Below are 16,737 nucleotides of genomic sequence, written 5' to 3' on the forward strand. Positions count from 1 at the left end.
TCTCTCTCTCTCTCTCTCGCGCGCTCTACTCTCTCTCTCTCTCTCTCTCTCTCTCTCTCGCTGCTCTCTCTCTCTCTCTCTCTCTCGCTCTCTCTCTCTCTCTCTTCTCTCTCTTCTCTCTCTCTCGCTCTCTCTCTCTCTCTCTCTCTCTCTTCTCTTTCTCTCTCCCTCCCCCCCCTCTCTCTCTCTCTCTCTCTCTCTCTCTCTTCTCTGCTCTGTCTCTTCTCCTCTCTCTCTCTACTTACCTCTCTTCTCTTTCTCTCTCTCTGCTCTGTCTCTCTCTCTTCCCTCTCTCTTTCTCTCTCTCCTCCTCTCTCTCTCTCTCTCTGCTCTCTCTCTCTTCTCTCTCTCTCTCTTTCTCTCTCTCGGCTCCCACTCTCTCTCTCTCTCGCTCTCTACTCTCGCTCTCTTCTCTCTCTCTCTCTCTCTTCTCGCTCTCTCTCTCGCTCTCTCTCTCTCTCTCTCTCTTTTCTTCTCTGCTTTCGCTCTCTCTCTCTCTCTCTCTCTCTCTCTCTCTCTCTTTCTCTCTCTCTCTCTCTCTCTCTCGCAGTCGCCGCTCGCGCTCTCTCTCTCTTCTATCTCTCTCTTCCCTCTCTCTCTTCTTCTTTCTCTCTCTCTCTCTTCTCTTCTCTTTCTTTCTCTCTCTCTCTCTTCTCTCTCGCGCTTTTCTCCTCTCTCTCTCTCTCTCTTCTCTTCCCTCTCTCTTCACCCCTTCTTCCTTCTTTTTTTTTTCCTATTATCTCTCCTTTCTCTCGCTTGCCTCTCTCTGCTCTCTCCCTTCCCTCTCTCTCTCTCTCTCTCTTCTTCTCTCTCACTCACGTGTGCGCCGGGCTAAGCATGTGTCTGCTTCCCTGCGCTGATGCCGTCGCTCTAGAGAGCTGTATGTTTGCCCACGCACATCCAGTGATGGATGGTTAATTAAAAATACAACGACAGGCGTGCGTGTCCGTGTGTCTCGCATTAGCCGAAGTTTAAATCCTTACTGCTAAACAGACCGTGGTAAAGTATGGAAACCTTTCGCCACCAATACTGAGAGGCACGCACGCACATGCACGCGCACGCACGCACGCACGCACGCACACACGCACGCACACGCACACACGCACATGCACGCACGCACACGCACGCGCACGCGCACGCGCGCACATACATGTACACTACATACGTCTTATACAAATTCCATTTATACAAGGATGCAGGATGACGGAGGTTATCGAACGCCCATTTTAGTTGGTAAGCTCGCTTGTTAGAGGTGTACCACGATTACCATGGCGTCGCCTTCGCCGTAATTTGTCACACTAAATCATGCGAGACACAGCAGGGCCGTAGGCTGAGCAAATTCCTGGGGGAAAGGGCAAATTTTCATGACTCAACTGTGTAATGATGAGCGACGGGCGCAGCTCTTGATCGACGTCCATGGTGTGGTAGGGGTGGGTCTGAGACAAAGCATTCACGGATAAGTGACCAAAACATCATGTTAGGGTTATTTACGATTATTAGCTAAGCTTATTTTTTAATTTTGCTCCAAAATCTAGGGGGCAGCTGTCCCCTTCCCCCCACAAGCTGCGGCCCTGTACAGTAATCTATGCTGTTCCAAATCCGGCCCTGCCCCCGCCCGGCACCATCTACCTTCCTACAATGCTGTCTCTCCACAGCTTTGATTTACACGCATACTGCCAATTCAATCTTATATGGATTCGGAGGAGCGTTCGTTCCCTGCATCGGCTTGTTGTGTCACTCTGCTGCGCAGCGCGTGTGGCTTCCACGTCCTCAATCATTACGTCCACACTGATCCGCCTTCTCAGAAAAGAAACCAAATCAAAGCGCTTCCTTTAATATCCATAGGGGGCGCTGTAGGAACTGTTCATATTTCCTGCGGTTGTGATGTATATGGCGCACGGTTCTACGCAATAAGCCAAACATACTCTACTCGCAAAGAGTGGGGATGGCATTTATGATTCGTATTTGGTGATCAATATTTGGAGCATATGCCGCCTAGGTGCACTAAAAAGATCACCGGTGATTGCAACGATGCATTATATTGCATACATCTACTCATATATTATTGTACCCCACATAGCCGTTTGCAATCTCACTTGAGTGCGGTCATATACTATGTCTGTGGAACGCATATATAGCGGTTGAATCTGAAGCCAAGTTGTTTGAGAATCACGAATGTCCCGCCGTTGCCATTGCGACCGATCCAAACTCCACGACAGATGGCGCTCTCGCTCTAGCTCAATTCATTCAAGTATCCGGAATTGTACAAAGGGGGCGCTGCATGCAGTTTGCGATCGATCGGCGATCAAAGGAGAACCATGAAAGGAATGAAGCAATTAACGTTTCGTTGTTGTTCGCGTGACTCGCCGAGACGGCTGGAGAGAGAGTAGACGTGGGTTGCTAACCAGCGCGAAATAAATGACGATTTAGTTTTTAAGCTGGAAGCAGCGGGCGTCTAAAAAACGAGCTATTACTGCTCGCTCTCCCTTTTTACCATCGCCGAAGGGAAATCGCGTTGGCCATTTAAAGAGGAAAGTGCACAGTCTACTTTATTGAGTTACACGAAATGCACGAGATCGTGGGCGATAGAAAACTAGATAACTCGCTAAAATGTATATGAATAAGGTGTTATGTGACGTACAGCTCACTGCCGCACGAATCGCGGATGTCGGTATATGTCGGTACGTTATATCCGTCCGTTAGAATATCATCCCAACCATAGGAATGGTCCATAAGGATGGAGCTCTGTACATATAGAGCGTGATACGAATAATATCATGATGCAACATGAATGAAATCGTGACCTCTGATTGACCGATATGGAGAAACATGGCGGTGTCATTTTATATTGTTACTTATCAGTATGATGGATTGTGTCAAGTTTAATTATGAAAAAAGTTGTAGCCGAGTGCATAACTTACTATATTTTTAATGGGTACGAATAAAGGTCGAAATGCACTAGTGCATTATAAGAGATCTCATACCGTAAAATCGTTAAATCTGCGTTGTTGTTTTTTACGTTAAATGACATGCTCCGTTCATTCGTTCATCACTAGTATGTACCTGCCATTCGAATACAAGATACGACTGTTGGAGAAAGAGAGAGAGAGAGAGAGAGAGAGAGAGAGAGAGAGAGAGAGAGAGAGGGGGGGATATATATAAAATATAGAGAGAGAGACCTGCTGCTACATGTGCCCGCTAATAATATTTTAATGTCAGTTTTCTATACAGCGATCATCACGACCATTGAGATGCTAATGCTGCCGCCTACTAATACACGCACGCAAGCCTGTGTCTTACCGACGTTCATTCATATCGATCGTGATGTAGAAACTTCCCGATCGAACCGGTTATATTAGCTTCTTCTGTACTAAACAGTTGGAATACTAATCTTTTTCTAAAATTATGTGGAAACTACATTATAATATTGAAAGGGTGGGCGGTGATTGTCGAGTTTAACGCCTCTATTTTCAGTACGATTAGTACACGCGGACTAACGATACACCGACGCCACGTTTAACATGTTGTCCTCCGAACCCCATATTATCTTCACGGACCAACTGGCTTCAATATGCAACTGGTGTGCGTGTCTGCGTGCGTGCGTGTATACCTGCGTGCGTATACGTGCGCGCGCATGTGTATACGTGCGTGTGCGTGCGCGCGTGTACGTGTACGCGTGCGTGCCTACGTGAATGCGTGTGTGTACGCGTGCGTGCGTACGTACATGCGCGTGTGTAAGCGTGGGTGTGCATGCGTGCGTGTGTGCGCCTGCGCGTGTGTGTCTCTGCCGAGCATTTACATATTGCGTACAGCCCTACTCTACATACGACGAGCACGTTTCCGTCGAATAGAGAGACATATAGAGAGACATATAGAGAGACATATAGAGAGACATATAGAGAGATATATAGAGAGACATATAGAGAGACATATAGAGAGACGTATAGAGAGATATATAGAGAGACATATAGAGAGACATATAGAAAGACATTCGTGCACCGAACAGCCCAGCCCGCATATGCATTGACGTATATACGGAGCATAACGCTTACGCTGATATACGTATAGTCAAGTCGTAGTTGTAGATATCATAAAGAGTCCATAATCGCATTTTTTTCTATCATGGACTCTTGATATCATGCTGTAAACAAGAATGATGATTTTACACGTGTTACAATGCTACACGGGACTGCAACAAAAATCGCGGAACGAGGCATCACGACGCGATGCGATGGACGTGACGTGAACCGATCCACGGCGCGAATATTTAGCTCTAACCAATTAGCGATGGTGGCGTTCTGAAAAAGCTGCGTAGTAATAAAGTGTCGTAAAATTGACAAATTGGTGCGTGGGCGTAACAACAACGTCCAAATTTGGTTAGCTTGGTTGAGCCTGCATTACTGATAGACGGGGCGTTCGTAATAGACGTATATAAGACAACAGCTACGTCTCCGTGAACATTCGAAGCTGCAATGTTTCGACAGTCGGTTACTTTTAGCGAGATTTGTAGTGAGCGATGATTAGCAAGACTTGCTGCACGAAGCTATCACGTAATAATACACGATATACGCGTATTTGCGTTCTATGCCACAGAGACGTACGTGTATGGTCTCGCTGCCTCACATCGGGTCTCAGCAACGCCTCGACTGTTGTTCAAGTTCAATACATGCGTCTCATCTGTTATGTAAAACACCGCAAGTTAAATTGACTACGTTACGAAATTTCTATGGTGTATATTTTTAAAAAATTTGCTGCCTTTTTTTACATTAAAAGTAAGTACTAACGGGACTAAATCTATCGTCAAATTCTTACTTGATAAGATTGTTTCTCAACTAGTTAAAAATCCAAAAAACCTGGACGATTTGATATTATGATCCTGACATTAATTGCTTGCTATGGGCTATGTATGCGTCACGAGTGTATGTTTACATCGAACAATATAGTAAAATAGGAAGTATAATGCAGCAATTTAACCATGAAAAGTGAACAGAATTACTGAAAGAAAAAAGAAATATCTTTTTTATTTTTTACTATTTACGGTGACGAAATCACTTTAACGAGTAATTCCTCATGTAAATCCATGTAATCTGCACCGGTCTAATTAACGTTGGCTACATTGTTCGACACGCAAGACGAGATTAAATGCAGCGAATGCGTCGAAAGTAAAACCATTATAGGAAAATGCAATTATGTGCCAACGAACGGAATACATGCTAGCGATGCATTAACGCGAATGCCGCGGGATTTCTCGCGCATATTTCATTACGACGTTTGCATGTCTTTTTGTTGCAGGACGCTCTCTGGTTCGGCCATCACAGCGATCGATTCGGACACGTTCTCTGGCATGGAGCATCTAAAACAGCTGTAAGTCAGAATTCCACGAAGCCTACATACTGAGTTTACGAACGCAGAATTTCATCGTACATGACCATGACTCCCTAATGTGACCTATAAGCCTAGTCGCAATTTCTTACTGATGGTGACTCTGTCGTTAGTACGAGATTAATTGTAAGAAGCTTCTAAGAGCTTCTGTGCACTTATAGTTTTTTTTCTAAACGTTATCTGATATAGTGTGATGCGATGTGATGTAATGTAAAGGTAAACTGCCCAGAGCAAGAAACTGCCAGACGTCTGCATTATGTAAAATCTGTACAATTATAAACTAATTTAATCTCGGCCGAAATAGCAGGAAACTGTAAACACTCGATCGTATCAAGAGCGTATTAAGAAGGTCTAAAGAATTACTAAGAATTAATACGCTCTTGATCGTATACGAGTCGAGTTCCAATCGCCGTGCGTGCGCGTCCGTGCGCGTGCATTCGTGCGTTAGTGTCTTTGAGCGTTCACGTGTGTGCGCGTGCGTCCGTGCGCGTGCGTTCATGCGCTAGTGTCTTTGATCGTTCACGTGTGTGCGCGTGCATTCGTGCGCGTGCGTTCATGCGCTAGTGTCTTTGAGCGTTAACGTGTGTGCGCGTGCGTCCGTGCGCGTGCGTTCATGCGCTAGTGTCTTTGAGCGTTCACGTGTGTGCGTGCGCGTCCGAGCGCGTGCGTTCATGCGCTAGTGTCTTTGAGCGTTCACGTGTGTGCGTGCGCGTCCGTGCCCGTGCATTTCATAGCCGCTAGTGTCTTTTGATCGTTTTCACGTGTGTGCGCGTGCATTCGTGCATATGTGCTAGCGTGTGGGCGAGCGTGTGCGTGTGCGTGTATGGCTGTATGCCCGCCTATATATATATATATATATATAAATAATATATATGTGTGTGTGTGTGTGGTGTGTGTGTGTGTGTGTGTGTGTGTGTGTGGTGTGTGTGTGGTGTGCTGTGTATGGTGTGTGTGTGTGTGTGTGTGTGTGTGTGCTGTGTGTGTATTATATATATATGCGCCTGTGTGTGTGCAATTTTAATTTGACGATGAGTTCCAAGTTGAGTTATAACTGAATGAAATCCTCTAGTAACTAACGAAATACGTGAGAGTACAGTGACACGAGTTTAGCTTGAGCGTTTCACAGCGCGGAATCTAGATTGGAGACAATCTTGCTCGCCGGCGGATTTCTAGACTGCTATCAGGAGTGAACAATAATAGATAAACTATTATATACTATAATATACTAGATAAACAATTATATACTATAATATACTAGATAAACTATTATATACTATAATATACTAGATAAACTATTATATTATACTATAATATACTAGTTAATCTATTATTATTCACTCGTGATCCTATCATGTGCTATGACGCAATAGTGTGTGCAGAATTACTCTGCGTGTAAGACACCGCAGTGTTGTATACATAAGAAACATAAATAATTAATTTCCTCGTTTCTATTGATGCATGCAAACAGATCAAAATGCATATTTATATTGTAAACACATTCAGATCGCTGAACCACATGGTTGTACGACAACAAGCGTGCTATGTGAATGTTATAGTGTCGGTAATTCTGCTTATCTGTCAGTACACAAATGAGAACATTTGATGAGACAACGCGCAGCGGGATCGCCGATGCGTGCACAATCTGCATTGATTATGTCCTGGCAGTCTTTCACATTGCGGCTTGCCGTCGTCAATGATTGTGTGTCGTGATATACTGCACAACAGCAACGCCAAACTCCACGACAGATGGCGCTCTCGCTCATGGACTCAATCTACCCTGAGTGTACGAAGGTGCATTGCATGCGGTTTGCAGCAACGCAGCCATGCCACACACACACCAGGGCCGTCGCTAGGGATTGACTAATATTGAAGGCCAATCGCGAACCATCGTAAGTCCTAAAGTGGGAGAGTGTGTGAGGGGTTTCCCCCTCCCCCAGGTGGGGGTCCGGGGGGCGAAATTTTTTTCCCCACTTGAGTTCCGGACCCACCATAGATAGTGTTTTGTAATAAATGGTTCTTATATATATGGTTGGATTATAGTTAGTGTTAGGGTTCGGTTACGTGTTAGGGTTAGGGTTAGGGTTAGGAGTAGGTATAGCGTGTGGGTTAGGTATAGCAGGGGTGTTCGGTTACGTTTTATGGTTAGGTATAGGAGGTATTCATTTTACATTGTTGCTTCGAGGAAGTCGAGTGAATGGAGTGCGCTGATTGGCTGTGGTCCGGAACTCAAGTGGGGAAAAAAAATTGCGTCCGGGGGGCCTCTACCGAAATCTTTTGAAATGCTCTAGGAAAATCGTGTACGCTGGCGTGTTGAATTTTGAAACACAGTAAAAAGTACATTGCAACTGCTTAATAAACCTATGCTCGACGAAGTCATATTAATTGCTAAATAAGAAATTTCTTATGAATTTTCTTGATTTAGAAATAGCAATTATGTTTGCAGTGTACTGAGTTCCCCCCCCCCTGGTAGTAGACGATTTTTGTGAATGAAATTTATCAGAGAGGTACAAAATTCAGCTTTCGAACCGAAAAAAGTGCCATGTCGAGCAATAAAAATTAGCGTGTTTACGCCGCTATTTTTCTTAGTTGGTTACTGAACTAATATAAAAAATACAATTTTATTAGGTCAGTAAAAACCTTGTGTATGAGATTTCACAATTTATTTACAAAATATAAATCCGAAAATGATGTTGAACTCCGAGCTTCCGGGCCTCCGCCTGGCGACGTGTCTACACACACACGCACGCACGCACGCACGCACGCACGCACGCACGCACGCACGGCACACAACAAACACATCACACACCACGTACAACGCACCGCGCGCGAGCTTATTGGTGTTATTAGACTCGAATCACTGATATGTTCCTGCCCATACCCTAATCGTACGTTTGATCAACCGTAGTATTTTCTCGCACTAGACTGTCAGATATAAAAACATTGCAGGCGGAGGTACAGTTATTTCCATGGTGAGGCGCGGGGACAGGATGCAGGCTCGGTACTCGATGCAAGTTTACATCAGTTGTGCCATTTTTTGTAGTAGCGCGAGTGAAATACTAGTGTAACAAACAGGCCATCGGATTGAAAAATGTGTTTTATCTTGCTGCATGTTATTATATATCAGAATGTAGATATAGGGAAGGGTGTGATTTCATAAACGTGGGAAATTAGTATTTACTAGGCCTTAGATACTTACGATTTATACAGCGTAATCAACAAATTTGAGTTCGAAATCGTTAAACGTTACATTCGAATAGCATCGTGGGCGGAATCGATTTCGCGTATGCACTCGCCATCTGGAGATACGCGCAGCACTCGTTGAGCTATCTTTGACCTAGTTTAAGCTGAGTATGCCCCCCGCCACGGCACGCCCAGCCATCATCAGCAGCTCTCAGACTCCAATATCCCAGCGTAGCAAACCGCATCGCCGAAGGCCAAGAGTTGTCGCATAAAGAGTGTTGTAGCTGCCTATTGTATTCGAAGGGTGTTAGGCGGGTTTATGGATTGTTTATTGGCGTTGCGCAGGCAGAACTAGCGAATCGTGTGTACGTTTTAAGTCTGTATGTCCGGATTGGGGGGTGTATACGAAGAGAACGATTTCGCACGATCGCTAGAACGAATGCTACTGTGTACGATTTGAGCGGTCAAGGTGGTTGGAGTTACGCGTTAGTAAATCGGGTATTTCTAAGGCTAGTAAATGACGAATTTCAATGTTTATTGGACAGTCACACTCTTTCACCTATTATTATTCTGGTCGGATATATATAGTTATAATGATATATATATATATATATATATTACTATATATATAGGAAGGAGGATGAGAGGAAAGAGTGAGAGAATCATTTTTAGTCATATTGCGTACTTACGAGTAGGATAACTTCATTTTCTTTTGTCGTGAAATTTCATCAGCCAAACGCTGGAATTTCAGAACCAGGAAAAAGCAGTAATGAATACCAATCCAATATCCATTTCTCTTATCTCTCTCTCTTCTCTCTCTCTCTCTCTTCTCTCTCTCTCTTTTCTCTCTCTCTTTCTTCCGCAAATACGCTTCATCCAACACTCAGCATATATGCACCACCTACAACCTCTGTCGAGAAGACGAGTGAAATACTAGATGGACATATAGTCAGTAGGCAGCCGAGGTGAACACCAACCTAATGGCTCGAGCAATGGGAATGCGTTGAGGGGTGCCAGGGAAGCAGAACTATTCGTTATGCGCCAGACCTAATCTGTTGCATTATCACACTTCATCGAATGCAAGCAATGCTTTCGGTCGTGGTGTTGTGGCTATGTATCAGTACCCCCCCTCTCAGCTCGTTCGCTCTCTCGCTCATTATGCCTCGATTTTTTTTCTCACTGAGCTCATCTCACTCAACTCACTAAGTGATCTGATCAGCTCACTCACTCACTCACTCACTCACGCACGCACGCACGCACACGCAAGCACACAGCGCAACACACACACACACACGCACACACACACACACACACACACACACACGCACGCACACACACACGCACGCACGCACACATACATATCGTTTTGGTATCTTCACTTTCTGCACACCTACGGCATGAGCGCCCACGCTTGTCACACACTACACCTAACCAGCAGCCATGTCTATAACGACTAGTCTCTTCACACTACGTACATTAGTCTAAGAGCGCACGCGTGCGTGCGTGGTGCGTGGACATCACCAGCAACCCCGCGGTTGCACTCAAATCGGAGACTAATCAATCAATGATAAATGACTTGTGCGTGCGTCACTGTGTGACACTACACGCCGTGCCGTGTATAGAAGCACCTGTCACGCACGGAAGCGGCGCGCCTTCTAGAAATATGACCTCATGGCGCAAACGTAACGCGAATCATTGTAGAGCGCTCCGTGCCCTCTACGAGTCTCTCACTCTACTTAAAGTGGATGAACCTCGCAGCTAGATGCATAATATATATATACCTACTGTGAGCTCTCCTATGTTACAAAGATTCACTACAACTTATTTGTATTGCTACTTTCACAACATTTCTTCCTAAAGCCTAAACGAAAGTTTTACTTAAAGCCTACAGTATTTACACATACGGTACACAGCCGAGCGACCGTTGCGTCGCATTAACAGTTCATTTATGTGATAACACATGTTATACTTTATTGTTCGATTTTTTCTCGGTACGTAATTGTAAAATTTGTTTAAATCACATGTTATCTACATTACATATGCAATCACGAAAAAAATATAGTGTTTTCGTTTCAGGAACTATTTGCGCTAGCGTAGGGCTACTATTTAGCATTCTCTGACACTTCGCTCAACATAATTTACCGCGCCCGAGGAGTAATTCAAAATAGTAATCTTCAGAGCACATTTCTGGCTCAATGAGAACAATTCGTGATGTTTGCATACTGAAAGCATGCTCACAATAGGTGTATATAGGCGCTTTGTTGCGAGGTTTACCTACTTTAACACACGGGGGATTGGCTAGACTGTGTGGGGAGTGTGGGCGTGCGCTCATCACTGGACGATGTATTGTCAGCTATTTCTGACAACCGCGTGACCATTACTAAATTGAAATATTATATCGCGTGAGTAATGTATCGCATACGTCCCGGTAACATCTCAATGTAATAGTAACATTGCGACCGTGGCGTTAAATGCTGCTATACAGGCGAAAATACTAGAAACACAACATAAGAAAATATAAATGAAAAAGTGTTAGTATATCCTAATATATATATAGCCACACCGTAGTGGGCATTGGACGATGAACACTGAAATCATGAAATCGAATGAATATAGCGAGAGGAAAATGTCAGACTGACCAAAGCAAACGTAACGTCGCAAACTAGTCTTAGTATACGAACATTGTAGCATATAATATACATGTATGCATAGTTGTCAAGGCGATATTAAGACGTAAATAACGCGGTTCATTCTATTTCTGTTCATTCTATTCTGTTAATTTATACAAGTCGGCGCCCGCCTCATGTAGGCGACACACGCCGTATGCATACATTAATACGTCTCTCCCACCTCGCATGCATCTGCTCCTCCTTATTATTAGCACTCGACTCTCACGCTCCGGTTGGTCCTAACGCAGGAAGCCATTATCCGGCGGCACGTCACCTACCACGGGGCTGACACCGCATGCAGCCGCGAAACTCATTTCCTTACAAGATGAGATCTTAGATAGAAGGTGTCCGATTGAGTTGTATTTGCCTAAAATAGGAAATTAGAGAAAATAGTGTATTAGACGGACATTGACACTCGACACTTAACACACGGACGTTCGCATTTCCTGTTGTTGTCTTCATTCGACGCGCGAGAATATCTCATATGTCAACGCACACACACACACACACACACGCACGCACGCACGCACACACGCACGCACGCACACACACACACACACACACACACACACCACCACACACAACACACGAACACACACACACATACACACACCACCCACACACCACACACACATATATAATATATATATTATATATATACTAAGATATATAATATAATATAGCCGTTAGCCGTTACCCGAGTATGATGGCGGCCCCGGGTCATCACTAGCTGTTGCGCTTAGTAAAATATTCCTTGGAAAATTAAATCTGACCTTCAAAGTATTAATGAAAAAGATTTTAATTCAGTGCATACTCGCGGTAAGCATTAATTAGAATGCAGATTGCCACATCATAAGGCTCGAAATTGGAAGAGAACAACAATAGAAAACGTTCGTCTTTTTTAGCGGTTTACCTAACCATCGGCAAGCCTCTTCTTTAGAGCTCGTGAAGAAACCCGGTGCTCCATCTATAAGCGACTACGCTCAATTATCGCTCGGGGTACTAAAAACACGACACGGAGGCACGCACGAAACGCAGCACCACATAACACACACAGGTTGCGTTACACGCACGCACGCACGCACACACGCACACACACACACAACACACACACACACACACACGTCACGACGTATAGCAACACACGCACACAAACACACGTCACACACACAGCGCGTCGCGCGCACACACAACACACACACACAGCACACACACAACACACACACATATATATATATATATAACTTATATATATATATATATATATTATATATATATACTATATATATATATATATATAGACGTATGAAACAGTTTTAATATAAACTAGCCTGGTACCCGGCGTTGCTCGGGGAAAAACGCATAGGAACAACTTTTAAGAGCAAATTCAGCCACATATACTTACTTAATTCCAAAATATTTTCACCCCCCCCCCCTTCACCCATACGATCCCCATCAGAAAGGAAAGAGAAGCGTACTGGATTCACAATCTAAACACTATCCAGCCACACGGACTCAATATACGGGTAGAGATTCCGGGATGGATAGAAGACAGTAATCACCCTCCCACCAGCATGGTATACACGCAAGGCTAATTCTCAGCCGACACTCTAGGGTAGCGGATGGCTCGGTTTTCCTTTTTATAACTTTTTTTACTTAATTATATGGATAGATTCGTAACAGAGAAACAAACAATGAACAATATTCTGAGAAAAACAGTTCGAACGATTCTATGATTCTGTGTAGTCAAAGCTTCTGGATATATAACATTGTTATGAAATTGCGCCAAGTTATTACGAATATGCCTCTCTGGCTTTGAAAGCCTCGTCTCGCCTTTTAAATACACAATTGGTGACATCTGTCACGTGTCTCTCTTATCATTGGGATTCGCTTTACATCAAAGTAATACATAAAAACTAAACTAAACTAAATACATAGGTCAATCAACTAAACCCGTCAATATAGCACGGTATCAGTTCAGTGTCATTTTCATCGTAAAATAATGAACAGATTTTTAAAAGTAAATATTTCTCCAAACGTATGGATATCACCTCATTTTAACCAAATTAGTTGGTCAATTTGGCAGAGTTCTGCACCAGTGAAATCACCATAGATGACATTATCATAAAGATGAATAGCACCTGATTGATTACCATTTTAATAAACTTAATTCTTTATACCATGTTATACATTATATCCGAATGTATACACAGACAAATTACAATTTTTTAAATGCAAATGAACAAAAATAAACCACTAAAAGTGTGTGTTGTGCTGCTTTTGAAACTCAACTGACAACTGAGTGCATAATAACAAAAATGTATAAATTTGGCATAGTTTAACCTGGTATTAACTAAGTTTGTGCTACTTTTCTGACATCACCCCACTGCTAAAATTATCGCCCGTATTAAGACCTATTTATCGTCATTATATCTACAAATATGGGTGGATTTAACAAATAATTATGGATAAGCCTATGTTGGTGTCCGACACACGGGCTATACACTGAGATCGGTGGCGTGGGCTTGATGCTCACCGCGGCGAAGATTACCGCGTCAGAAAATCTACCTCTTTTCTCTTATAATATATATATATATATATATTTCTTTATATACATATATATATTTATATATATATATATATATATATATATATATATATATACGTCGTATACGACGTTGCCGCGATAGCAGAATGAGCTAAGCAATTATTAGAGCGTACCGTAACCATACCCCATCTATCACCGAGCCCCAGTGAACATGGCTATTTGTAAGTGGTTAAACTTGATGCCTGTCAACAGATGGCTGTCACCCGCCTCATCATTGTCGTCCTCACCCGTCCCCTCATCACCATAACTTCGCAGCTGGCTTGGGTGAGCGTGTGGTTGCTTGCACTGTGGTGTAAGTGTGATGTATCGGCGTACGTACGCATGCGCGTCTCTCCTACATGTAAAATGCATAGCATTATATGCGGTCAAAAATGCGGGTCGTGGGGATTGAACTTTTGTAGTCATTCAAGATCTCTCCAGTGGCTGTGCTGAGCTCCGTTGATACGAGTTCTAAAAGTATGGCGTGAGTTTGTAAGGCCAGCATTGTAGAGCTATTTAGTTGGCAATCGCCTTCTCTTGCAACACGGCTTACAATGACGTTTTTATTTATATTTACCGTGCCTTGGGACCTTATCATATATGCCTTGGGACTCGCCACATCAAAGAGTGCGGGCGGTTGCGCGGATACTAGTTTTTGATGCATTGTCCGTCCTAGGTGAATGTACAGGAGATCATAATCTCGTATAAGCTTATATGCCCTGTAGTTACAGAAGTAGGGTGCGTGTCGCATCCAACTGCAGAATCTGCCGTTTTTTATTCCGCGGGTGTCCCTACGGTCGTATATAGAGTGTACGATATTGCATGTGTTCTATACCCCCTCTAAAATTCCCACGTATAACGAAGAAGCCTCATTTGATCGATCTCACATCATCCATATACACTCACTCACTCACTCCATCTCTATCTCGCTCGCTCTCTCGCTCTCGCTCTCTCTCTCTCTTTCTCTCTCTCTCTCTCTCTCTCTCTCTCTCTCTCTCTCTCTGTCTCTCTCTCTCTATATATATATATATCTCCCGCGCGTGTGTTATGCTATTACGTAATTGCATTCTGCTGGAAGTGTAATAGGATAACCCTAAGAGGGTACCGGAGGAGGTTTACCGGAGGAGGGTGCGCGGTGACGAGGACGGAGTGCTTGCTGAGGGGGTACTACGCTATTCTAGCATGTTCCAATGACCCATCGCGGATGCTCAAACATTGCAATACATGTCTGACTTACCAAGTAGACTGCTAACTCAGTTCAGCACGTTCGTGTTTGAATCATCAGAACACGAACTAGTATTTTAGTAATTGTAGCGGCAAAGACTTCATTTCAACGCCTCACTAAGAACGGGATAGGATAAAGATGCGTTCTCATAATCCGGGGGAAAAATATATATCGTTACATATTCATGAATGACTCACATACTACTCACATATTCATGAATGGGGCAGTGTGCGGAGGAAACAACTCAGGTAATTGCATTACCAATTCGACTTGAATCGCTCTATACAAAATCACTCAAAATGCCAGCGCTGTTTCCAAACGAGTTCTCAAAAGAGAGCAGTATCTAAAAATACCGAGAGTATTTAATAGATAGTTCTTGAAGTATTTTTAACATGGATTCTCTCGAACAAATTTACATATAGGATGAGTGTGTATGTAGGAGTACACGCATGTGCACAGCCACAGATATTGCTCGTGTGTACAAGCAAAAGCTAACATTTAATTTTCGCTAATTAAACATTAACGTAGCTCCATAATAATTATTAGAAAACAATTTGCACTGTCTACTAGGTAAATGTTAGTAGTTTATTAAGGAAGCAATGACATTCTACCAAAAACCTTTTAGGTTAAGGTAATCGGATTCGAATAATTCATTAGAATGCATGAATATGTATAAGCTGATAAACTCAATTGTCTTGTTTCTGTATCGTCATATGAGACGCCGATATCAGCCATAATTATGTAATGAATATTAACATAAAACATTCTAGTTCAAGCAGTATATTCGTATGACAATGTTATAGTAAGTGCATTCGTAATTGCTCGTATAAATAGTACAACTAAACACGTCGTAGAGTAATACGGATTTTTTTTTTCTACAGGACCATAACAGACAGCAGTCTCGCTGAAGTTCCGTACTCAGCTTTAGGAAATCTGAAGTGCCTAAAAACACTGTAAGTGTGGATACGATCGAGGAAACATGGAGACAAGGGAAGAAATAGGAGAGTAGAGCCGTAAATGGGAAATAGAAGGAAAGCGAGAGTAATGAGAGTAATGAGAGTAATGAGAGTAATGAGAGTAATGAGGGTAATGAGAGTAATGAGAGTAATGAGAGTAATGAGAGTAATGAGAGTAATGAGAGTAATGAGAGTAATGAGAGTAATGAGAGTAATGAGAGTAATGAGAGTAATGAGAGTAATGAGAGTAATGAGAGTAATGAGAGTAATGAGAGTAATGAGGGTAATGAGAGTAATGAGAGTAATGAGAGGCAGTTTTGGATCGGAACGGCTGCGTTGAAACGCATGATTAGTTCACACAATTACAGCAAAACAACTCTCGCGCATTACCACCGCGTGGGAGGTCTCCGAGAATCGATTTTAATGCCATCGCAATCGCTCGCAAGTTATAATCCGCACGAATGTTTGAGAAGAGACATTACAACTGTAAGCGTATTAGTTTTTTGTAATGAAACTATTTTTCCTCCGGACCCAAATTCCCACGGGCGCAGCTTTCTATGTTTGATCCGCGACTGTACTGCTCTGGTCTCCATAACGATTGCTCAACCATCGCGGCCAGAAGGAGATGCGGACAAATTTATTATCTCTCTCTCTCTCTCTCTCTCTCTCTCTTTCTCTCTCTCTCTCTCTCTCTCTCTCTCTCTCTCTCTCTCTCTCTCTCTCTCTCTCTCTCTCTCT

At 43.2% G+C, this 16,737-nt stretch overlaps 1 protein-coding gene across 1 annotated transcript in view; it reads left to right on the forward strand.

The window, feature by feature from the left end:
- The window catches only part of LOC106820849 (leucine-rich repeat-containing G-protein coupled receptor 5-like), a 150,984-nt gene that overhangs the window by 99,302 nt on the left and 34,945 nt on the right, over positions 1–16,737 (forward strand). Inside the window, exons 4-5 of the mRNA XM_014825445.1 lie at positions 5,293–5,364; positions 15,925–15,996. Of these exons, the coding sequence (XP_014680931.1) occupies positions 5,293–5,364; positions 15,925–15,996 (144 nt within the window). The remainder of the gene's footprint in view (positions 1–5,292; positions 5,365–15,924; positions 15,997–16,737) is intronic.

Source organism: Priapulus caudatus, unplaced genomic scaffold (assembly GCF_000485595.1).
Source record: "Priapulus caudatus unplaced genomic scaffold, Priapulus_caudatus-5.0.1 Scaffold3, whole genome shotgun sequence".
NCBI lineage: Eukaryota > Metazoa > Priapulida > Priapulimorpha > Priapulimorphida > Priapulidae > Priapulus > Priapulus caudatus.